Source organism: Canis lupus, chromosome 9 (assembly GCF_048164855.1).
Source record: "Canis lupus baileyi chromosome 9, mCanLup2.hap1, whole genome shotgun sequence".
In the NCBI taxonomy this organism is placed as follows: Eukaryota; Metazoa; Chordata; class Mammalia; order Carnivora; family Canidae; genus Canis; species Canis lupus.
In genome coordinates, this window is record NC_132846.1 from 47594482 (window position 1) to 47620172 (window position 25691).

The following is a 25691-nucleotide window of genomic DNA, read 5'->3' on the forward strand; positions in this document are numbered from 1 at the left end:
TCCTGGAATCGCTCAAACTTGGAAACTCGGAATCCCTCTAGTCTTGCCCAGATGTCACCTCCTCAGAGAAGCCCTCCCTGACCAAACTATATCCACTCACACCCTCTCCATTTTTCTCTTTCCCCTGCCCTGCTTTATGTTTGGTCCCAGCACGTAGCGTCCTCTGACGTCGTGTTATACGACGGTCTGTCTCCCCATCAAGAGGGTGGAAAACTTCTACTTGGGCCACACTATATTGAGAACCTGGTACAGGGCCTGCCACTTAAGACACACTAAACACTGGCTGAGTCAACTGGTCAGTCGCTCAGTGAGTCAGTCATCTGTGGTTCTTCTCCTTTATTCTTTATATCAAGTGCTATTGTTGCTTCCTTCAAAGGCCATCTTAGGCTTTGCGTTTCCCTTCTGTTCCACATTCTAGTCCAGGAGCTCATCACCTGACCCCGAGCTGCAACAAGAACCCACCGGCTGGGGTTCCACCTCTGCACTGCCCTTCCCAACCCGCCCTGCATGACTCCCAGACCAATTAGACAAAACGAGTGAAGGACAGAGCCCATGGTCATTCACTCGTTCATTCATCGCCATCTAAAACCACAGACACAACCAATGGCAACCCAGTGCCAATGCCGTCAGGTTCACCTTGCGCTCATGCTATGTCCATGTATTCATCTTTCACTGATCCCTGTCATGGATCAGCCTCTCCTCTGTCACCCACACAGGTCCATGCTTTAGCCCCACTAACATCCCACTCCTCCAAGAATCTTCCTCTTGTCAGATTGAGGAATAAAAAAGAGCATCAGCTTTAAAGGCAGACAGGCGTAGGTTTAAACATCAGCTCTGTGTCTTTAGACAAGTTACTTCTCTAAGTTTTAATTTTCTCAACTGTAAAATGGGCACAGCAACACCTCTTACTGCAGAGTTGCTGGGAGGGTTGGTGCTGAGAGTGTGCGAAACCACAGGGGACAGCGCCACATCCACAGGAAGTGCTCAATAAATTACTTCCCCTTCTTGCCCAAGCTGATCTCCACTCTCTCCTCTGAACTTTTATTGCATTTGGTTAGTGCACAGACAGAAGCCTGCTGTTTTCTAATTGTATCATGGCCGTTCGTATTTTCTCCTCAATTTAATCCCAAGGTTCTTAAGAGCAAAGATGGCATTTCATACTTTACTATGAACGCCCAAAGCTTAGACCTATGTTGGGCACTTAGCATCCAAAGCTCTTTCACATGTATTAGCTCGGTGCATTCCTACCATACATCGTGAGTTACAGAAAAGTAATACTATTCCCCTTTGGCACTGGATGAGATGAGCTCTAAGAAGGTTTGTGACTTGTCCATAGTCACAGAGTCAGTAGAAGGGGCAGGACCTAGGTTTCCAGACTCTGTTCTGTAAAAGTTTGATGCTGACTGTGCAAAAGAAACCATCCTCCCTCTCTGAGAATCGTCCACCCCACTCCCCTCCTCCCCACTCCCCTCCTCCCCACCCCACCCCTCCCCACCCCCCTCCCCAACCCACCCTATCCCACTCCCCTCCCCTCCTCCCCTCCTCCCCACCCCACCTCCTATTCAGACACCCAGAAGCCAAGACAGCCCTAATTGTACCACATAGCCCGGCCCCCCTGACCACAGCTGATTGACTGGCTCAGTAGTGGTCACATGACCTAAGCTGGGCCAATCAGATTCTACCTCTGAAGCACCTGGTGTTGGGGCAATGACTCCAGGGAGTACAGGCACTTGAACTGGGAAACCATCAATTCAGGAGCTATGGAGCCATGGGTACAGAGAAGAAGGAAACACAGTCTTTTGATAGGAAAATATGGAAGGAAATAGAGGCCATGAGCTGCCTGGGTTCCTTATTCTTTGCCAGTCCTAAATCCCTTACCATTTTCTTGCCTTTCCTGCGGGTTAAATCTTCCAAGACTACATATCTGGGGCAATGACCCAGCAGCTTGTCAAATACTCTCCATTTTTGCTGAAGCTGTTGAGTTTCTGGCAATTAAAAGATGCTTGACTAAGACAGGCTCATAGAGCTAGTTCCTCCCTAGGAGTTGTTCTCAACTAATGACCCAAGGATTGCTGGGGAATCCTTGAGACCCTTTCAGGGGGACTGCTATCAAAACTATTTTCATAACAGTATTAAATAGTACTAGAACATTAGTTGAGACTTTACACTCTCATTCCCTCACAAATGCACAGTGGAGTTTTCCAGAGGCTACCTGACATGATGATATCATCACTCTGTGTGCTGGTATATTCTGAAGATTAACATTTTTTTCTGTTTTAATTTCTAATAGGTGATTATCACTAGTTATAACCCACCAGAACAATAGCTTTGGGGGGCTCTCAGTAATTTTTAAGTAGAGAAGACCAAAAAAAAAAAAAAAAAAACCCAACTCCTGAGGGCCATAGCTCCACATCCTTGCTATTTAAAATGTGGTCCTCAGACCAGCAGTGCTGGTATCACCTGGGAGCTTGTTAACCAGACAAAATCTCAGTACCACCCAACCCCCAGACCCTCTGCATCAGAATTTGCACTTTAACAAGATCACCATGCGCTTCATAAGCACATTAGTTTGAGAAGCACTGGACAGCACCATAGTGCATCAATAAATAGTTACTGATTGATTGATTGACTGATTGATAATACTCACATGGCTGACTTCCAGGAATTTCATGAATTTTAAAGAGCTTGGATTTCTTGAGCTAAAGTTAGCACAGACATAATTATTAATTGTTGGGTCTGAATTTCCCTCCCCACTCAGGGTATCCCCATTAGGGTTGGGGCTAGCCTAAAGAGTTTTTCCCTTTGCACCCTCTTAACAATGTCTAGCTTTTATTAAAGCTGGTATTATTACTCTCATAATTTTCATTATGAGAAACTGAGGCCCAGAGTATTTCTATAATTTGATCAAGATAATGAGGTTACATAATGCACCCGAAGTCTAGTAAATGGTGGATCTGGGAATCGAACTCATGGTTCACACAAGGCAGAGGCTGCCCTTGTAATCACTACTTTGCCCCTGGCTTCCTCAGTGAGTACACAAAGCACCAGGGGGGGAGAGGTCTTGTCAAAGTGCAAGCTCTAATTCAGTCCATCCAGGGTGGAGTCCAGGGTCCTGGGTGCCTGACAAGCTCCCAGGTAATCCTGATGCTGCATTCCAGAGGCCACCCACTGAGGGTGCCACCTGCCAGTCTTGACAACAGAAATGCTCTCTAGGAACCAGCAGCAACTTGAATATGCCTCTTACAAGGGTGGCTACATTGAGGCTGTGGGTGAAACAGCTTCACACTTGTATTCCAGCACAGGCAGGGCTCACTCATACACTTCTAGGTCATCCCATGGCTCCCACCATGGATGACATGTCCATGGTGCCACTACACAACATAGAGCCATTCAGCTGCCCCTTGGCTGGCACCATATAGGCCCTGAGCTAGGCCCCATCCAGCTCCATCACATTAAAAGCACATTTTAAGTGCTTAGGCCTTCTCTCAACTCCGACAAAGTTGAAATATAGCTTTTCTTTCCTTCCCATCACTCAGTCATTCATTCAACAAGCTAGTCTTTAGCCACATGATGGGCACTGGGCCAGGCATGACTCGGTGACAAAATTACACACCTTTATTCAAATCCTGACTCCTTCTCTACGAGTTTAGATGACCTTGAGCAAGTTACATAATCTCTCTGGGAGTGATAATACCAATCTATGGGAATGCAACAAGAAGTGAGGGCCAATAGAAACACAATGTGAGCCACACATATCATTTTAAATTTTCTAGTAACCACATTTTTCAAAAAGAGTAAAAAGAGAAACAAGTACAATTAATGTTAATAGTATATTTTATTTAACCCAACGTATTCAAACTATTATCACTTCAATATGCAATCAATATAAAAAATAGTAATGATATGCTTTGCATTCTTTTCATACTAAGTCTTGAATGGTGTGTATTTTACATTTGCAGCACATTTTAATTTGAACTGGCAACATTTTAAGTGCTCAGTCACCACATGTGGCTAGTGGCTGCTGTAAGGAACAGTATAGAAATCGAGAGTGCAATACAAAGTACGCAGTCGTCACCCTCTATGTATAGCTCTCGTTGTAAAGAGCCCCATCATGTGGCCTGGTGTCCCGTAAGTATGCAGTGAGTATGCAGTGGCTGCTGCTGCCACCGTGGTGTTCTCACAGAGGAGACACACAGCTCATATCCATGCACTTCTGAGTTCAGTCATCTAGATTTAGGTTGGGAGTGGAGAAGATGTGAAGAGGACCATTCTCTGCAATCTACCCCTGTAACCTTGGCTTGGGCTGAGGGACGGGGTGGAAGTAGGCCTGGATGCATGCAGCTCTTGGAGCTCACAAAACACCCAGAAATTCTAAAACTTCCTCCAATGATGGAATTAGATATTCATTATTTTGCAGCCTGCAATGAAGTCATGGATTTGGGCAAGCTTTTCAATGTCTGCTGAAACAGCCAGATAAAAACTTGATGAAGAACCTTCTAAGGAGAAATCAAGCTGACAATACCTGAACCTACTGATCCATTTCCCCCCGAGAGTGGAACAGCTGGACAACGTGTACCTCCTGATGTGATGCAGTAAAAGAAGCACAGGAAAGGTTTTTGCCCCACCAAAACAATATTTACACACATACACACATAGCGCAAATCTAATCAAGTCTCTAATCAAACCACCAGTTTCCAGAACATAAACCCATCCACCAAATCTAGAATGTAGGGAATTCTATGAGATAAACCACCCAAGTTTGTCAACAAATAAATAGCATGGAGAAAAAAAAAAAGTGTGTGTGTGTGTGTGTGTGTGTGTGTGTGTGTGGTAGGGTAGAGCAGGAAAGAGGTATGTCATAGAATAGAAGAGGCTTAAGTTTCAAACAAACCAACTGTAGAAAGGCATTTTTGAGAAAATCCAGGGAAACCATCAGGGACTGGATAGTAGATATTAGAATAGTTGTTGTTTTTATTGGGTATGAAAAATGCTATTTGTTAGAGACAGACATTGAGGTATGTATAGGTTAAATGATAAAACGTCTAGGATTTCCTTTCAGATATTATCCCAAAAATTAAATATACAAACCAACACAACGTGAGAGTAAAGAACAAATAAGACAAGATCATTGCTGAAGCTAGCTGGCCACTCCAGAAGGCACACAGCATCAGAGAGCTGCCCTGCCCAGCCTGAGAAATTCCAGCCCCTGTCGACAAGTCAGGGCATCCGAGCTCAGTGTGGGCAGCAGTGGACCACTTACATCAGCCACCTAGGAATTTGCTTATAATACAGCTTTCTGGGCCCTACCCAAGACTTCCTAAATCAGAACTTCTAGGAGTGGGTCCTGGAAATCTGCATTTCGATAGGTTCTCCTGGTGACTGATGAATACTAGAGCACAGGAAGCATGGAAACAGGACACCTGGGTGGCCCAGTGGTTGAGCATCTGCCTTTGGCTCAGAGCATGATCCAGGGGTCCTAGGATCAAGTCCCACATTGGGCTCTCCACAGGAAGCCTGCTTCTCACTCTGCCTATGTCTTTGCCTCTCTCTCTGTGTGTGTCTTTCATGAATGAATAAATAAAATATTTCAAAGAGAGAGAGAGAGAGAGAGAGAGAAAGAAAGAAAGAAAGAAAGAAAGAAAGAAAGAAAGAAAGAAAGGAAGGAAGGAAGGAAGGAAGGAAGGAAGAGGGAGGGAGGGAGAGAGAAAAAGAAGAAAGAAAGAAAGAAAGGAAAGAAAGAAAGAAAGAAAGAAAGAAAGAAAGAAAGAAAGAAAGAAAGAAAGAAAGAAAGAAAGAGAAAGAAGGAAGGAAGGAAGGAAGGAAGGAAGGAAGGAAGGAAGGAAGGAAGGAAGGAAGGAAGGAAGGAAGGAAGGAGAAAGAAAGAAAGAAAGAAAGAAAGAAAGAAAGAAAGAAAGAAAGAAAGAAAGAAAGAAAGAAAGAAAGAGTCACAGGAATAGAGAGGCTTGCTGTAACTACCCTTGGACCCAAAACCACAGGGTGCCCATGGATAAGAGGGGTAAGGCTCCCCTAGAGCCTGAAGGAGCCAGAAGGCCTAATACTAATTCTCTAGATAGAAAGCAAACTTACCCCCGGAAGGTCTCTCTCCACCTTATTATTGTCAGATGCCCTTGCAGCCACCTGAGGGTGGCCACCAAGAGCCCCTTGGGCTTGGACATTAGGATTCTGGAGGAGCAACCTGCATGCCTAAGAACACCACTCAGACTTGGGTCTCGGCCCTCAAGGACCACTCCCACAACTTTATACCTTCTGGCCTCCTCTTGCCACATCCCCAGCTGCACCAAAAGCCCCTGCCTCACCCACTTGGAAACCATTAGCTGTGGCCCCCACAGTTTTCCAGAGTGATCCTACTCTCCGCCTAGTGAAGCATACCCCAAAGCAGGTGTCTTGACCCTGTCATTCTGGAACAGCCCCAGGGACGGGAAAATTCAGCCTTCTTTTAAGACCAAGTAACGGGAGATGCCTGGGTGGCTCAGCGGTTGAGCATCTGCCTTTGGCTCAGGGTGTGATCCCAGTTGGGGGATGAAGTCTCACATCAGGCTCCCTGTGAGGAGCCTGCTTATCCCTCTGCCTATGTTTCTGCCTCTCTCTGTGTCTCCCATGAATAAATAAATAAAATCTTAAAAAAAAAAAAAAGCCAAGTAATGGGTACAATAGTCACACTCTCCTCCTCCACCACCTCCCCTAGACCCCACCCCAACCCTTCCAGAACCCTCACTGTCCCCTCAGGGCACCTTCTCTCTCTTTTCCCTCTTGCTAGTTCTAAACTCTTCCAGGCTCCCACCTAGGATCAGAGAGGCCTTCTGGAGTTTCCTCTCTGAGTGTTCTTCAAGGGAGATGGCAGATATGAGAGCTCTGTCTGCTTCTGGGGGGACTTGGGGTCTGTGGACCAGTTCTCCTGGCCTTGGCCTCCCTGCCTCCCTCAATGCTTCCCTCCTTCCTGGCATCCCCAGCTTACCCGTCCTCTGGTCCTATTTTTGCGCTTGGGGATATCCTCTTCTAAATCTTCTTCTTCATTTCCTTCTTCTACATTTTCATCATTTTCCAAAACCCTCTGAAATGACAAGAAAATAAACAGAAAGGTTGAGAAATAAAATGCAAAAGAGAAAGCCACTGGAGGGTAATTTAAGGAAGGGGCAGGAGGTCTATTTTGTTCTTGTGCTTTGACAAAGTGAAGGAGCTGCCATTGCTGGGGAAGCAGGCCTCCAAAAGGCTGCCCAGAGTCCGGGCTCTTGGCGGAAACATCTCTCTCAACCCCCTGGGCCCCTTCCAGCCCAATCCTCCCAGAACACTGACTTTTTTCAACTCTTTTTACCCAAGAAACATTTTCTAAAAGAGAGAACACTCTGGTCGGGGTGCTTTTCTATGTGAACTCAAGACGTTTTTCAAAACTTACTTTTTTCATGTAATTTCCTTTTGTTCCTAAATATGAAAATATGTTCCTCCTTTCTCTGACATTCTGGAACCCTGCCCTGTTTGATGAAACAAGTAACTTCCTGTTCATCTGACCAGAATCTGACATTAATGTGTTGTTCTTAATCATTCATTGTTTTGTTTTTTTTTTAATGGATTTTCATTATAGCACATTACTTGTAATGAAACTTAAAGATCATGAATTTAATTATATCTCTCCAAAAGAACTGTGATTCACATAGCAGAGAGTCCAATTTCCATTTTACAGGTGAATAAACTGAGGGTAAAAACAGTTTTGATTGTCCAAGGTCATACAGTGAATCCATGGCCAAAGCCAAGTCAGGTTCATCAGTTCAGAGTTTTCTGGTCCTTTCTCAGCCCTATGTCCAAAGACTGAAGGTATATTATGTAGACCCTTCCTGTAGGGACCTGAACACTTCACTCCCTTTGCAGGGAGGGGAGGGCAGGTAAGGCATGTACCTCTAGGCTTAGGGAGAAATGAAAGCTGAGGACCCAGCTCCGCAGAGTGAAAGTGAGATAAGGAGAAGGGGCATGGAGTTCACTGGCCTCTATGTCAACAGCCCTAGGAGCTTCTTTATGGACTCACTGTGCAACCTCAGGTGAGTCATTGTCTCTTCATGCCTTAGTTTCCCCAATTATAAATTAGGAATTTACTTATTCATTCAATCAACAAGCATTTGTCAAGTGCTGACTACATGGCAGGCACTGTGCTAGACAAGCCACAAAATGACTACACTTCTTGCCTTAAAAGGACTCTACAAAACAGTGAAGGGAGGATAGATCTAAACAACATCCACAACCATATAGTTACAACTGCCATAAACACAGTGACAAGAAAGTGCAAGCTGCTACTAGAGGCTATTAGAGGGAATTTTACCTAATCTGAGGGTCCGGAAAGGCTTACCTGAGGAAGTGACCTAAGCGAGCTGAGATGTGAAGGATAAGCAAGACTAGCCTTGGGAATGGGGACAAAAGGCAAGGAGAGAGGAAAAGTGTTCTAGGCAGAGGGAAGAGCATGAGCAAGCTCTCTGAGGCAGGGAAAGGAACACGGCTTGCCCATGTTGCAGAAAGAGGCCAGGGCGACTAGAGCTCAGTGACTCAGGGAGAGATTGGCATAAGATGAGGCTAGAAAGGTGGGGGGAATACCATATTACACAGGATAGTAGCTTCAGCATCCACCCACTCTTGTGATAGCGTGACAATCATGCAACCTATGAAAAGGCTTAGAAATGGCACATGCTGTACTGACACGTGGTATCATCATTGCTCTTCAAGTGGCCTTCCAGATAATGCCTCTGGCCTGTTCTCCAAGCAGGAAGTCCAGGAGTGAGTTTCCAGAGACCTTCTCCCACTGCCTTGTCAGAGTTCTCTCCCAATCACAGGGGTCAGGACACTGCCCATTACAGATCCTCACAAAGAACTCAAAACAAGTCTCATAAATTCTCCTCTGGCTTCTCTACTAGGCTTAGTTGGGAAGCCGTCAGCTGACTGCACACCGGGGTCTCTGGGCCAACTACAGCCATCTAACAGAGAAGTAGTACTGTCTGCTAGACATGCCCTCTGCCCATAGCTAGGAAACATTGGCCCAGACCCCGTGCAACCCTTTTAGGCTCTCTGCATCTTGGCTTCCTGAACCATAGGTGGGAACACAAGTGAAAGTCAGGCAAGACAATGACAAGTCAAATGCTCTGCAGAGTTTGGGGAAAAGATACGGTATAAATATGAGGTGTTGTTCTTATGACTGTTGTTGCTGTTTAAACAGTGTCTCGCCAACTTTGGGATTTGAAGTCATTTAATCACGGTGAGTTCCAAGGACCTCAAATTAAAAGGTCATTGCCTCTGGCATGTTGTACAATCTGACTCCACTCTCATTTTTCATCATGAAGGTATTTATGATCTGCAAAATGGACTCCGGGTTGGAAGTGAAAAACTGGTGAAGGTGACTGAGCTAGTCTCCAGCAAGTGCCTGCTTCATGGCCTCAGCGTCCGGATGTAAACTGACTTCCCCATCTCCCTGTGTCTTGAGAACCCCTGGTCTGTGCCCCAGGCCTCAGACGTGACAGCAGCCTCCCCAGTGTGTTTGCATTTCCTGCGATGATGTGGCCCTGACACCCAGAAGCCTCTCCATATAACTAGGGAGGAGCCAGAAGTTCCTAACAAAGCTCACATTCAGGACTCAGGAAGCAGAGGGGGCGTCCTGTGCAGAGGAGTCAAAAGCAGGAGTCCAACTGAGATGCAGCTGACTCCCCACTAACCTACTTGCATTCCCTGTCCAAGGACATTATCTGGAAAATAAACACATTTGAAAATAACTTTTCTCCCTGTTACTCTAAACAGTTTTTACGGTGATGATAACAATTGTTTGTGGTTGTGTTTAAAAAAAGAAGAAGGAATGCCTTTAAAAGACTCCATTATCTCTGGCCTGGAGTGCTGCAAAAATCTCCTAACTGATTTTCCTCCTTCTTCCGTTGGCCGTGTGTCCAGTGTCCTTTCCAGGCAGCAGCCAGAGGGATCTTAAGGAAACACAAATTTGCTGCCCTGGTTAAAATACCTTCCTTCTTCATATCCATGAAATCAAGTGCCTCCTCCAGGTCCTGAGAGGCCAGAGTGGTCAGACCTGGCCCAACACTCCTGCTCGAGCCTGGGCCCTTCTCTGCCTGGCTGTGCTCTAGCCACACAGACCTTCTGCCTTCCTTTTTTTTTTTTTTTTTTTTTTTCCTTTTTTCTTTCTCCTTTTAATTATTGAGGTATAATTGACATGCAATATTACATTAGTTTCAGGTGAACAACACTGTGATTTGACATTTGTAGGCACTGTGAAATGGTCACCACAGTGAGTCTAGTTACCATCTGCTACCCTACAAAATTAATATGTTATTGACTACATTCAGCATGCTGTATATTACATCCCCATGACTTATTTTATAACCGGAAGTTCGTACTCTTTAATCCCCTTCACCAACTTCACACCCTTCCAATCCTCCTCTTCTCTGGCAACCACCAATCTGTTCTCTGGATCTAGAAGAAGTGAAATCATGTGGTGTTTGTCTTTATCCGATTTATTTCACTTAGCATAATGTCCTCAAGGGCCATCCATGTTCTCGCAAATGGCAAGGCTTTGTTCATTTTTATGGCTGAGTCGTATTCCACTGTGTCTATGTCCCACATCTTCTTTATCCATCCATCCATCAGTGGACATTTAGATTGTTTCCATGCCTTAGCTATTGTAAATAATGCTGCAGTGAACATAAGGGCGCATATATCTTTCTGAACTAGTGTTTTCATTTTCCTCAGAGACATACCGGAAGTTGAATTGCTAGGTCATAAGACAGTTCTATTTTTAATTTCTTGAGGAGCCTCCATACATTTTTCACAGTGGCTGCACCAATTCTCATTCCCACCATCAGTGCACGAGGGGTGCCTTTTCTCCACATGCTCACCACTACTTGTTACTTTTTGTCTTTTGACAATAGCCATCCTGACAGGTGTGGGGTGATCTCATTGTGGTTTGATTTGCATCTCCTTGATGACGAGGGATGTTGAGCATCTTTTCATGTGCCTGCCGGCCATCTGCGCGTGTCTTGTTTGGAAAAATGTCTGTTCGGGTCTTCTGCCCATTTTGTAATTGAATTGTTTGGGTTTTTGTTATTGAGTTGTAGAAGTTCTGCATCTTCTGTCTGTTTGTTCAAAACTACAAACCCAAACCTATCGCAAGGCCTTCAAGCACACTGTTCCTCTGCCCAGAAAGCTCCTCCCCACATCATCACTTCCTTAGCTTCCTTTCCACCCTTAGGACTGAGGTTAAATCCCTTATCTCCCTTAGGATACTACCTATAATCTATCCCTCTTCTTATACTGAATCTTCATCCTCTGTTCTTTCCATGGTAATTTATCCTGAAATGCAATTATTTCCTTTGTGTACTTGTTTTCTGTCTGTATGTCATACTAGAATATAAATGTGAACAGATGGGACTACTGTCTCTTGGTTTCTCTGTCTCCCCAGAACCTAGCACAGTGCCTGCTCAGAAGAGACACTCAATAAAATTTGGTTAAATGGATGAATGAAAAAATGAACAGGGCAGCCTAGGTGGCTCAGTGGTTTAGCGCTGCCTTCAGCCCAGGGCATGATCCTGGAGACCCAGGATGGAGCCCCACGTCGGGTTCCCTGCAAGGAGCCTGCTTCACCCTCTGCCTGTGTCTCTGCCTCTCTCTCTCTGTGTCTCTCATGAGTAAATAAATAAATAAATAAATAAATAAATAAATAAATAAATACTTTTTAAAAAATGAACAAATATAACCCATTTACTACACGTGTACTTTATTTTAATAACCAAAGCCGGTAAGAACTTGTAAACTCGTTTGGCTTGTGGTCCTGGTTTCAGCTTCTAACACAGTAAATGGTAGCTCCATGCTCTGTGCACAGTAGACGTTCCATTTACATCAGGGATGCTGGTTATGGTAATGATTCCATAGTGATGGCCTGTATACTGATTGGCCCAACACTGCCTGAGAGGAACCTGAACCCACCACCAGCTTGAGAGGGTAAAAGACTACCTGTCACTAGAGCATCAGGGTTTCTAAACAATGGTTCTGTCCCATTCACTGATGAAATTACACTAACTACACAATACAAATGTGACACACCTTAACTTTCAAAGACCTGGAAAGTCCAAATGTTGGGGGAAAAGGAAAGAAAACAAAGAAGAAAGTATGAGTCACCCTAAATGCCAGTGACAAGAAGAATACCTCTGGCTGGAGGCCAATCAAGAAAGGCTTCCTGGGGAAGGTGGTATCAGGGCTGAGCCTGACCGATGGGTAGAAATCTATGCACACAGAGCAGGAGAGAAGATTCACCAGGTAAAGAACACAGTGTGACCACAGGCTCAGAGGAAAGAAGGCTGAAGAACAGGGGGAGGAATAGGAGGAAATAAGCCTGAAAACTAGATTCAGAGCAGAGAGAGGAAGCCCAAGAAGATTACACTCATCACCTTGGATGGACCTGGTAGAATATGGGTGTTTCAGCTAAGTTTTTTTAAACAAGGGATGGCATAAGCCAGGCTTTTCTTCAGGGTAAAAGATCAGCTAGCAAAGTAGGACATGTTGGAGAAAGGAAGGACTGGGGATGGGGTGACTCTCAGGAATCTTCACTCATACATCCCTTCACAGATACTTATTGTGCACCACTATGTATTAGGCGCTGCTCACATGCTACAGATATATTAGTGAACAAGACAAAGATCACACCCTTGAGTTTACACTCCATTGGAAGAAAACAGAAAAGAAACGATAATATAGATCAGCAAATTACAAAGTATGTTAGAGAGTGATCAAAGTTATGGGGAAAAAAGAAAAAGCAAAGGAAAGCAGAGTAAAGGAATCAGGAGATCTGGAGGGCGGGGAGGGCACAAAATGTGGTAGTGCACACAACATCAAGGTGAACTTCACAGAGAAGAAGAGACACAAATTGAAGAAGGAGCACAAACTATAGAAGGAGAGGGCGAGGGCCCAGCTGATATCTGGGGAGAGGACTCTGCAGGCGGAGGAAACAGGCCAAGCAAAACCCCGAGGCAACAGAGTGCCTGGCGTGTTCTAGAAGGAACAAAATGAGGTCAGTGTGCCTGCAGCAGAATGAGAAAGGGGAAGGCGAAGCAACCAAGTCAGAAAGGTAAGAGGGCCTTGACTTTTCTTCTGGGAGAACAGGAGCCTGTGCCAGGTTTGGGGGCACAGGAATAACAGGATCCAACTTAGGTTTAAAGGGTTGCCCCTCAGCCATCAGTAGGGGCACCACTTAGAAAGCAGTTGTAGTAGTTCAGACAGATGATGACAGTGGCCGGAACCAGGGCAGTAGCAGGGGGAAATGATAAGAGGAGCCTGTGCTCCAGATTTGGGTTGTGGGCGGGATTGCTGATGAACTGGATGTTGGGTGTGATGGAAATACAGGAGCAGCAGATGACTCCAAGGTGCATTAGGCACATCAAGGTTATAGCTATTGAGGATCTTCACCAGGGCTGTAGCTCTGAGGAGCGGAGGCAACCAATGTAAGCCATGTTGTGACATGGAAAAGACCTGACCACTCATCTGAACACAGGCATGGCAGACAAGGAGGCCAATTCATGGCTACATTCCACATCTTTATTGAGACTCGACTCTGCTGGGCACATGCAAGGCCCCAAGGGGACAATGGTGAACGAGACAGCATAGTTCCTGACTTAGTGGAATGCGCTGACCGGTGGTACTCATGATGCAAACCAAAAATGTAATGGTTATTGCTTTAATTATAGTGTCAAAAAATTAATATTCAAGTACTAAACATTAAATTGGATATACAATTAATAAATATGTAATACATAATATGTATCACATGAAATAGTATAATAAAATATACATTTAATATCAATGTAATTTGATTTTAATAATTGAATTATATTTAATTATTAATACTATTGTGTAATATTTATATTAATTAAAATTACTACAATACTCCAGGCCAACTATTGCATTTGACAACAGAGATTTAAGACAAACCAGAACCAGTGAGAGAGTACCATTGTAATCTTGAGCAGTGAGAGCCTCTGCAGTGCTGGGAGCAGAGGGTGGGAAACCAGCAGGGACAGGAGCCCCCAGCCCTGCCTGGAGGCTGACTCCTCCACTGGCCTCAAAGGAGGAGAGGGCGATACTGTGAACTAGAGCTAAAAATGGGGTGTGAGGAAGAGGGGAGCAGGCCAAGTCAGGGGCTCACTCGGGACAGGCTGGTATAGACAACCCCAAGGTTTCAAGCCTGAATTATGAACTGTTGGCTCTACAGGCTCTCTATCTGTGTTGGTCACCATCGTGTCCCCAGGACCTAGCATGGCACCTGGCAGTCTCAAAAAATATATTTTGAATGGGGACACCAAGAGAGAGGTGTACTGACTTCTTCTGGAGGACAGGTTACAGGAGAAAAGCATTCACGAGTCTCCCAACAACAATGCCAGGGTGGGTGGCCTGAGAGGGGGAGTCGAGCCAGTGCTGGACTCTTGGCAGCATGGGGCTGACATTCTGGAAGCATCCCCCCCAGTGGGCCCAGAAGTACCTGTATTTCCTGCATGCTTTCCTCCTCTCTGGCATCCACCTTCTTCTCAACACCCTCACCACGGAGCAAGGCTTCCAGGGTGGTGCTTTCTGAGGTAAAGCCATCCTTCTTCAGGGGCAGCTCCACTTCTGACAAGTAAAGACAGAGAAGTAGGGTCAGGCCATTAGAAGCAGCGGGGACAGGAGGGATAAGGGGGACAGGAGGAATAAGAGTGACAGGAGGTGGCACTTGAGCACATGCAGGAACCCAAGCCCCGGGTAGAGCTAGAGGCGGCCTGCGCTCTCTCCTCTGGGTGGAACAGCCACACCGGAGTTGGGTCTGGCTTTTCCATCTCCTGTTCACAGTCTCGGAGAAGATTCCAGCCCTGCCCATATCCTCGCAGACAGCAGAGGCAGAGCAGCAGAGCAGCAGAGCGCCAGATAGACAGTGATGGTGAGCAAGGCACTCGAGGATGCCAGGGCCCTTTTCTACATCTACAAAGTGAGGAGAACAATGCCCAGTACCCACAGGGCCACCTTGTGGGGCATAAGTATGTCCCTTCACAGTAAAGTGCTTTGAAATCCCTATAGCGATACACCAATGTCAGCCCTGAATCTTAGTATTCTCTGCCTCTACCCCAAGTCTTGCCTGGCAACTCTGTGACCTCCCCTCAGCCATGCTGGCTGCCCAGCTCTGGGTTGCTCCATGAGAAGCTATTTCAACCCCAGAGAGGCTGTTCTCATCAAGGGATACAAAGACCACTAAAGCCAAGGAAAAAGAAGAGGGAGCACAGACACCTAACAGATCCCAGACTGATGGCTGGGAGCTGCAGTGCCTGCACACCAGAACACTTTTTCTGAAGATGTCAGGTACCAAGGGCTTGAAGTCATGAGGCCAGCTGAGCAGTGTCAGCCAGAGTCAGCCCTGCCCATGAGAGAGACCAGAGAAAGAAGCTGAACTCCTTTCCCAAGATGTCCCCCAAATTCTTAACCCAAAGGAAGATTGCCTTTGTTTTTGTTACATTAAAAGCAGAAACCTCTAAATAAATAAATACATACATACATACATACATACACCTCCGGTACAGATGATCTTATTTTAATTTTCTATGAAACATTCCTCCGATGTCTCTTCTGATCCTGTACTTCATACCTGCCCTGGCAATTAGATGCATGGCCCCTATCCTGTTACCAGGTAAGATGAGTACAAGAACATGAGGGATTGGTGCCCTAGAAAACAGTCAGGGGAACGAATGGCTCGTATGTATGGGGGAACTGAGAGTTTAGTGCAGGACTATCTACAGAGGTGTGGCCAGGAATAAGGGATCAACACGGGAAGGTGGAGCACGCCCCGGCAGTTCACAGTAGAAGCCATTACTACTGCTATTCCTGCAGGGACAGAGGGAGGGCGTTTGTAAGAACCTGGAGAGATCTGTGGCTTGCATCCTCAGTGAGCTCATGAGAGAGAGAACCACGGTAAAGGGATGCATGGCCCAATCTCTCTCTTTCCATCCTCGTCTTCCTGCTCTGCCGTCCCATTGGCCAACCTTAACTAGACTCCTGAGGGCAAGGAAGCCTCACTGACACAGCACACCAAGGTCAGCTTCCTGGGGCCCAGGGCAGTGCCCTAGGATGAAGAATGGATCTGGAGGGGGGAGGGGGGAAATGGAAATGACCAGCACAATCCAGCCCTGCTCTACTGGGCTTTATTCTACTCAAATAAAACTCACGTACCCCTTCTGTCTCCTCAGAACCAGACACAGGCTGACCAGTCCACAAGAAAGGGGTCTGGGGTATCTCATTAAAACTGAAGGAATCCACACCTACAAGTAACCAGCCAGAAGAAGAAGGTGGGAAAGAGAAACAGTATCTTAAAGTCCCTTGAGAGACAACAAGGTCTTTGGGATTTTTTTTTTTTTTTTTTTTTTTACCAAAAAAAGGCAAGCAGAAGATCCACCTCCATCAAGAAGTACTACTGCCAAATCAACCACCCCTGAAACTCGTCCATACACCTGTTCACTCAACAAACATTTACAAAGAACCACTGTGCTGCAACTAGGCACCCAGGAGGTGTGTCAGATAAAGACAATCCTGGCCTTTGGGCGGTTTACAATCTAAAGAGACAGACATTAAACACCGCATACAAAATAAATAAGCAATGACAAACTGTCGTAGGGGCAATGGAGGAAAACAACAGGGTGAAATGTAAAGAGAGAATACAGTGGGGGTTTGCTTTAGACCAGGGGGTCAGGGAAGGCCTAGGCAATGAAGTCATGTTGAGGCTGAGTGTCAGGAAAATAGTCCACTCTCTGCTTTAATGAGTGCAGAGCGTGCAACTCCAGAGCCTGCTCTGATGACATTACTTTTTCTTAAGTCAAAAAGACTTCCAAACGTCTAATATAAAACAATTAAAGTGTGTTGCCTCCTGTCCTGACTTCAGTCAAAAGAGAACAGCTGGTCACTATCCTTTAAACCTATACACACACACACACGTATATATATATATATGTACATACACACACATATATATATGTATACATATATGTATGTATGTTCACACCTTAGTGTTCCCCTTAGCCTCTCAACACTAAATAAATCTTATTTCCGGAATTGTGCAGCATCTTAGAGCTGAAAAAAGCCTTACAGATCATCTGCTTTAATCATGTCATTTATAAATGAGTGACCCAAGGCTCAGAGAAGTTCAGTAACTTCACAGGAAGCCACACAGCAGAACAAAAAGCCAAACAATCTTTCCTAGATGCCATTAAGATCATGTGAGAGCCCCTTATTAGTAGTTTGCAGGCCCAGGCTGAGCCCCAACGGGCGCTGATACGCTTATGTACATGCAGAGTGCTCGGCACGCGATAAACGTTCAACATGTGGTGGCTGTTCTTATTGCTTAACCCCCACCGCCACCCAAGAGGTGCGCACAGTTACTAACCCATTTCACAGCTGAGGACACTGCAGCCTAGGGAGGTATAGAACTTGTTTAATATCACACAGCACCCAGCCTTGACCCGTCTGCCTCTAGAACCCATTCACATACTCTAGCTTGTACAGATGTCACTTTATCTCTCTTTGGTTCTTCCTCAAAAAGTTCTTTTCCAAACCTTTGGGCATTTCCACTACATCCCTAAACTCTCTTCATAGTTTTCATATTTCAAGATGAAAGATAGATCTGTGCTGAGGCTGAGAGCAGGTCTGTGTCACAGTTCGGGCTCTGTTCTATGTGAACATCCCCATGTGGTGTTCACCCCTTCTGCAACAGTACTGACCCCACACAGAGCTTTCCATCCACTTCCTCCTCCTCCTTCCTCTCCTGCTAAATACTCCTCCATCCTATTTTCCCATAATTCAGCCTACTCTCTTGGTCCTCTGCTCACTTACCATATGCACACAGTAGAAGAACTAAGAGAGAAAAAAAGAATGAAATTGGGAACAGTGATATGGGCTACATGCAAAGAGCCAGAAGGGACCTCCAGTAGCATATAGAGTCCAATCCCTCAAGGAGGAAAGGGTAGCACAGAAAGGTAAGGAGCCCTTCCCAGTGTCACAGGGAAACTCCATGGCATTATCCTTGCCTAATTGCCAAAATATTTGACCGGCTCATAGAAGTTCTGCTTTCAGACAGCCCTGGAGTCAAGCTATACCCCTGCCATGTATTAAAGGACCATGGGCTAGTTACTTAGACCTCTGAGTCTCTGTTTTCTTACGTGATAAGTGAGGGTGATCACAATATTTCATTGTTTTGATGTGAAGATTAAGCAAGGTAATACACCACATAAAGAAACTCTCAGAGATCCCCAAAAATCCAGCATGGAAGCATGGAAACAGAGTGGAAAATGAAGCTTATCAATTTTTTGTTTGGGTTTTGGTTTTCCCATTCAAAACTTACAATCAGAAATTTGATTGTATATGTAAAGAGGCTGGGATCTTTGGTCCATGTTTCCCATAAATGCTACAATTTATTACTGTTGAAGTTAAAATAATCCTAATTTTAATGGTACAGCAGCATGGTCCGATAGAAATACAATGCCAGCCACTTATACAATTTTAAGCTTTCCAGGAGCCACATTTTAAAAACAAAGAACAGGTGCAATTAATTTTAATGTTTTCTAATCCACTATATCCAAAACATTCTCATTTCAACATGTAACAAATACTAAAAAAATTAATTCAATATTTTGCATTCTTTGATTTGCATTGAGTCTTCAAAAATCTGGTATTTATTTTATACTTACAGCACATCTCAATTCAGATTAGCCACATTTCAAGTGTTCCGTAGCCACATGTGGCTAGCGGCTACCATATTAGTGCAGGTTTATACCATTAAAAGTGACATGTACTATGATTTGTTTCCCAAAAATTGGAAAGACATTATTTATGGGGTTTTTTTAATATTTTACTTATTTATTCTTGAAAGACACAGAGAGAGAAAGAGAGGCAGAGACACAGGCAGAGGGAGAAGCAGGCTCCCTGCGGGGATCCTGATGTGGGACTAGATCCCCAGACCTGGGATCACACCCTGAGCTGAAGGCAGACGCTCAATCGCTGAGCTACCCAGGCATCCCCAAATATGGTTCTTAATGTGCCTTCTTCATACCCAGCTGAGCACCATCCCAGGACAGTGTTCTAGCTGACCACTGGCAAGCCCTGGTTTCAAAGCACTCTGGGTAAGGCTTGCAAGGTCAGAATGACAGGCTAACTAGTGCCCTCCCAACAAACCAGGAGAGGGTACATTCCCTGGCCCCTGACCACAGGAGGTCCCAGAGTGAAGGGAAAAACAAGGTAACAGGTCCAAGCTCTTGCACAACGTACGTCCTAGACATGCTATCGAGCCCTCAGGGATGTCATTGATTGTTTTATTCTAATACATTCCATCTAGAGATGGAATTTAGTAATCCTTTATAGGTGTACTCATTTTGACCCTCATACAAATTTGGGGACCACATAACCTGACAACAGCCATCAAACATTTAACATTAAAAGAAAATGATCCAAAACCCACACATAATTCATCTTTAAATTAGCCTGATTTTATACACAAGGATATAAACCCACGGATCGTTACTCTCTCCAGAGCGGCAGCAGCTGTCACCCAAGCCAGCCGCCTCCCTGGGCCCCCGTAAGCAGCTCTACCTCTACTTCTAATTGGGAACAGAGATACTCCTTGGGTGACTTCCAGCACGATCCATCACACCAGAGACAGCTTCTGTGCAAACCGAAGCAAATCGGTTTCCAAATAAGAAAAAACCTCCTAGACAAACAAGGATTGAAGCATAGAAAGTATTTAAAAAAAAGGTGGGGGGGGGGGAGAAAGAAACAAATGCATGAATAAAAGCAAAAAAAAAAAAAAAATTGCCAGAGACTAGCAGTGGCTTCTATCTAGGGCTGTGGACACAGCAGCCGTCCTCTCGGGTAGAAATCAAAACCACAGGCCTTTGACACAGGTGCCCCAAGCCTGCCACCCAACACACTGAAAGCAAAGCTTCCACTGGGTTGTTGGAGCCACTGAGCTCATTAACAGGATGCAGGCGAGATGAGCCCGAAAGTGCAACATGGGAGCACAGTGAGTAATTAAATCCCAGGCCATTTAAAAATGCAAACGCCTGGATGTCACCGGCTCACGGAGCCTCTGACTCCTCATGCGTTTTTTGGCTCAGGGTGGAGGACTGGGAACTTGCAAGTCATATATGGATTATAATAAAATATGCCATATAAAAAACAGATTAAGACAGTTCTTCTTTGGGGAAATATACAAACAGAGGAGCTGTCTGTTAGCTGTCGAGTTTGCAAGAGATACCATCTTTCGGGAGGCTGTGCTCTGCCAACAGACAGTCTGCCCCAAGGGAAATAGTGGTGAAACACCCCGACAAGGCACATCCATCCGTCCATCCATCACGGGCTCTCCATGACGCCAGGGCCTGGAGACAGAGTAACGGTGCAAAAGGGAGTGAGAAACCCCACAGACAATGGCAGACGATCCTCCGGCTACATCAGGAGTGCACAGATTTTTTTTTTTTTTTTTACCTGCCTCTAGTTTTTCTTTAAAAATACAAATGTGCAGTTTTCTCTTCTGAGTGCTTATTATTGTTAAGGAGTTAAGCTCATATTTCCTTGGATTTGTACATCAACTTACACCAAGAAGCAGGGAGCTTAAGAATCGTTAATTCATTTATCCCCATCAGACTCTCAGGCTCATGGGGAGGGAGGTTGGGGGATGGAAATTGTTATCATTCACCCCACAAGGGAAGCGATTGGGGTGAGGCACAGACCAGAGCCTTTCCTGAGATGGTGGCAGGCCCAGGAATCCATCTGCTCATTCCTCAGGGGTGCCATTTGCTTGGCTACATGTGACTCCCTGTTTTGTGATTCAGAAAGCTCAAAATAGATGAGGTTCACATTGAGGACCCATCACCCAGGCTGCACCCTGCAGGCCCATGTTACCACCTGTTTCAGAATCCCAGGATATCCACACAACAGGAGGGCTGATTGTTTCCCCATATGGCCTCTGCCCCCACTCTTGGGTGTGCCCATCCACTCACCCCCAAGCCAACATGCAAGGATGGGTCCTCGCACACAGTACCCAGGGGCAAGCCCATCAGATAAGCATTTCCCCACCCCAGAGACACAGAAGAACACCCCCTGCCAAAGGAAGCTCACCCCTGGGTTGGCTGGCAGGTACCAGGTCATTGCAGCTTAGCAGGATGGGGTGAGGGAAGGGAGGGATGGTGGTGGCATACGGAGGGGTGATGGCTAATCTTGTGTTCAAGGGAATACAGACAACCAGAAAATGCAGGAGGCCGCTCTGGAGTGAAACCTCAGCTTTAGTTCCCCATGTCACACACTGGGCCTTGATCGGTCTTCCTCTCTCTCTCTCTCTCTCTCTCTCTCTCTCAAACTGGGGGATCAAAGCCCACTTCCTGGCATTGCTGTGGGACCAAGGGAGACAAGGGACAGAGCGCCTGCACAAGGGGCACGACACTCAATCAGTGTGAAAGCCCTCCCTTCTGCCTCCAAAGTGGTGGCACTTCCCTGCAAACTCTTCACCCTCTGCTCCTCTCAACCAGAGGCAGCAGAAGCCATGAGGCACAGCTTCCAGAGCCGGGGCCCGGGCCCAGGGAGAGCCGAAGCGAAGAAGCTGAGTCCAGAGCTGTGCTGAGGACAGAGGAGGCCAACAATGAAGCACAGCTCGAAGGCAAGATGCCAGCCCTGCTTTTCCAGGGTGGGCCCTGTCCTGCCGGCTTGGAAATCATGGCCAGAACCACGTGGGAAGCGCCTTGCCCTCGCCATTCATTGGACAAATAAATGACTGAGCACTTACTATGTACCAGGTTCTATTCTAGGTGCCGAGGACACCGCTGTGAACAAGAGAGGAAAAGTCATGCCCTCGTAGAAACTGTGTCAGATACCTAAAATAAACGAGTGAGACCTTTGGCACAATAGACAATAGTCAGTGCTTGGGAGGAACACAGAGCAGAGGAGGGGATGTTGGAGCATCGGGGGAAGTGGGAGGGTGGTTACACTTTGAAATGTGGCCAGGAAAACACAAACCTGAGGAGGGGGCAGAGAGGGCATGCTGATATCTAAGAAAGGACGTTCTGGGCAAAGGAGTCATCAGTGCAATGACCCTTAAAGCTGGGGCCCATCTGCCTGGAGCACAGTGAGCCAGAGAGGAGAGTACGAGACCTATCCAGAGTTACAGGGGCCTTGCAGGGCAGGCCACCGAGAGGAGGTTGGCTGCCACTCTGAGTGTGATCAGAAGCCACTGGAAGCTTCGAGCAAAGAGTGACATGCTGCTGCCTATAGTTTAGGAGGAACACTCTGAAAATAACTGATGGAAGGAAGGCAGAGTGGGGAGGCCAGTCGGGAGTTACTGCAGTATGTGTGGGGCCCCACCCACGAGCCTGGGGCTCAGGACAGGGCTGAGCATGACACAGACGAGCCCCGTCTTCGTGGCACTTACACCCTGGTTTCCAGATACATCCAGGGGGCAATATGTATTGGGAGCAGACCCCTAACCCCTGGCCTGGGGCCGTGGGTTAGGGGGTGGGGGGAGCATCCCACACAGTGAACCAGGATAGAGGGCAGGTGCCCCACACTGAGCGGCAGAGGTATGGAGCAAGTCCACAGAGGAATAGTGGACTGGCCTAGGCCATGGGCAGGAGAAACGAGCCAGTCAGACAGGCCTTGCCTAGCACACCATGGGGTGACAGGTGTTGGTAAGAGTGGGGAGGAAGCCTTCCAAGTTGACCTCTGTGCCCTGGGCAACAGATGCCAGAGTTCTGGGACACAAGGGGTGACTTTTGCAAGCTGTGGGTTTGGTAGAGGTGGATCCCATGGCCAGGTGCCAGGTCTTCTGTCCTTGGTGTAGAAGGTTCCAGACTTGGGGCTTTGTAAAAGACTCAAAGGCAGAATGCAGTCCCATTCCAGGCCAGACAGCACATGCTCTTCCAACAACAGGCATGTCACTGGGCTGGAGACAGACACGGCAAGACCCCTGCGGCCACCCAGCAGTGCAGCCCGGAGATGGCATCTCGGTGGAAGCCCTCCAGGGCCAGCCTCCCTCGGGACGCTCAGAACAGCCCGATGATGTGAGCGAAGCAGCTGCCATGGTCTGCCTTTCACAGCCGACGAACCAAGGCCAGAGGTATTAGGTAACTGCCCCAAATCACACGGCCCGTGGGTGGAGGGGTCTGGACTTGAACCCGGGCCTTGGGAGCCTTTGGTGCCTTTTCTCCTGCAGGGCACAGCTGTGGGGCACAGCGAAGGACCCTATAACCTAAGACCAAAGAGAGGCAAGATGACAAAGCCGGGACAGGAAGCCCAGGCTTCTCTCTGCTCGTTCTCCCTCATCTGTGACGCGGGCCTGCTGAGAAACACCACGTTCTCCAAGACTGGGGTCAAACACCGGGCACCCCCCTCTCCTCCATCCCTTTCATAAATCTTTACTGCCCACCTGCTATGTGACCAGCCTGTTGCTGGGCGCTGGGGATACAGACGAAGGACGGCGGGTCCCTACCCTCCAAGCGCGTACGTCCCCGTCGGGAGGGACACCGTGAGCAGGCAGGGGGCAACGGGGTGGCTTTGGTCTGATGACCCGTGCTCTAAGCGTGCTGGGATGGCACGTGTGACCACGGAGACCCTGCGGCGGCTGTGCCAGCTGCCCTGAGGACACGTCCTCTGCCAGACCCAGCTCCCGGAGCCCTGCGGGGTGCGCGCAGTGCTGAGATGCCCCCGGCTCCGTCCCCCAGCCTGCCAGGAAGGCAAAGAGGGTGCCAAGAGTCGCAGCGTGCGGCGGGGGGGGGGGGGGTGCGGGAGTGGCCTGCCCACCTCTCTCCGGCTCCCCTGCTCCTGAGGCCAACGAGAGCTAAAGGAGCTGCTGTTGCAAACCTCCAGGATGGATGGCTGCGGGCTCTGACACTGCAGGAAGGAGATAAATGACTGGTCATTTCCCCCTGATGCACTTGAAGGCATCCATCCTCCCAGCTGTACCAAGCTCAGGGAGCCCCCCGCACAGAGCCAGATAAGCCCTGACAGATGCGGGTGGGAGCCGGAGTGTCCTTCCCCTCCGAAGGACACAGCCAGACTCCTCTGCAGGCCGGGAGAAGGTCACGGTGTCCACTGGCGCACACCTGGCTGGGGGCTCCACGGGTCCCTTCCCTCGCCAAGCATCTCGCCCACCCCCGCCTGGCTCATCCCTGCGAGGAGCACCCGGGAAAGGGGGAGGGCGAGGGGCAGAGGGAGCCAGCTGACAGGCTCATCAATCTCGGGCTACATGCTTGGCACATCGGCGTTCCTTAAGTGGCTCCCGGACCGGGAGGGTGCTGGAGGAGTCAGGGGGACTGTCTGGAGGAGAAGAGAAATCGCGCCGAACATCAGAGAGCAAATGGTGGAAGAAGCCTGGAGACTATTAAAATGTGGGCCATGTACAAAAGCAGTAGGGAACTAATTAAGATGCAGGATTTGCAAAAGCTGGGGAAGTTGGCCGCAGCCTGCTCCCATCTGTGGAGTTCTGGCAGTTTAGTGCGGCAGGGACAGCACCCTAGGCAGGCGAAACAGGCCTCTCCACCCCTGGCAGGCAGGCAGGACCCAAGCCCTCTCTGCCTGGACTGGCCCTCTTGGTTGGGGGGGGGGGCATCCTTCTGAGGGTCCCCGTGACCTGCTTGTTGGTCTGCTGGGGCAGCCTCCGCTTTGAGGCACCCTAGCCTACCATCTCCTCGGGGGTCCTGTCCTTCTGCTTATGTTCCCCCAACGACGTGTGGTGGGTGGTGACTATCCTGGTCATTCATCCCCGGTCATTGAGTGGCTGCCAAAGACAAAAAAAAAAAAAATCCAAGGGAAAGAACCAGAACCCTATTATTCCTGGCTGCCTTCCCTCCCAACACCCTTGGAATTTGGCAAGGGGGGCAAAGAGCCGTGTTGCTCCCCAAGTATCCTGGAGCAGGAGGGATTTACAAGGCCTCAGGTACATTCCAGAAGCAGAAAGAACATCTGTTGTAAAGCCCTGTTGGTCTGAGAACGGCACCACAAACTTGTGTGTTGGGTCCTGGAGCAACATGGCGCCAGTTCCAACAGGCTCTCCCTTGGGGTTCTCTCCTTGGCCTCCCCCCTGTTATGCCCCAGGGGAATTCACTTCCTAATTCAATGCCACAGTTCTCCAACCTCTAAAACAAAGAGAAAACCTACCCTAGACCAGGGGTACCAAAAGGTCTGGGGTCGGAAGATGCTAAATTGATCCAAGCGGACCATCCAAGCATTTAATCCAAAGAGACACAAGTAAAAGTTTGTTCTCAGCCTTTTTCTTTTCTTCATTCAAACACACAAGTGCACGCACACACATACACACACACACACACACACAAAGTGAAGTTAAAGGCCTCTTTTTTTAATCAGCTGGCTTTTGCCCAACATCTGCCCTGCTCCAGGGCCTTCTGGTGGATATTTACTATCCACCTTTCTCTCCTGCCAGCTCGGCTCCCCCTTCGCAAGGACAGAGCTCCATTCTTGGGGAAATGGTCCAGGGGAGGCCCCCTCTCTGGCACCAGGCCTCTGCCCCAGTCTTCACGTTGCCTGAATTGTGATGGCTGCGCCTTGAAACACCTTGCGTTCGCCACTGCAGCCAAGTGCAAGCTGCAGAGAACACTGAACTCCATTGTCAGTCGGCAGAGAGAAATAATGTTGTATGT

General features: G+C 47.5%; 1 protein-coding gene and 1 long non-coding RNA gene across 9 annotated transcripts in view; one reads left to right on the forward strand and one right to left on the reverse strand.

Moving 5' to 3' along the window:
* DPF3 (double PHD fingers 3) overlaps positions 1–25691 on the reverse strand; it is a 259412-nt gene that overhangs the window by 105174 nt on the left and 128547 nt on the right. For all 7 annotated transcript variants that reach the window (XR_012036880.1, XM_072839187.1, XM_072839184.1 and 4 more), the window contains exons 4-5: positions 14525–14652; positions 6977–7072 (exon numbers count right to left, since the gene is read on the reverse strand). Coding sequence is in view for 6 of the 7 variants with exons in the window: in XM_072839187.1 (XP_072695288.1) it covers positions 6977–7072; positions 14525–14652 (224 nt within the window). In the remaining variant the exon portion in view is untranslated. The remainder of the gene's footprint in view (positions 1–6976; positions 7073–14524; positions 14653–25691) is intronic.
* LOC140640209 (uncharacterized) lies at positions 22916–23460 on the forward strand. 2 transcript variants are annotated; one of them, XR_012036882.1, is made up of 2 exons: positions 22916–23159; positions 23249–23460. It is a non-coding gene; the product is annotated as an uncharacterized lncRNA (long non-coding RNA). The 2 variants fall into 2 exon arrangements; XR_012036883.1 differs by having other exon boundaries at positions 22916–23152.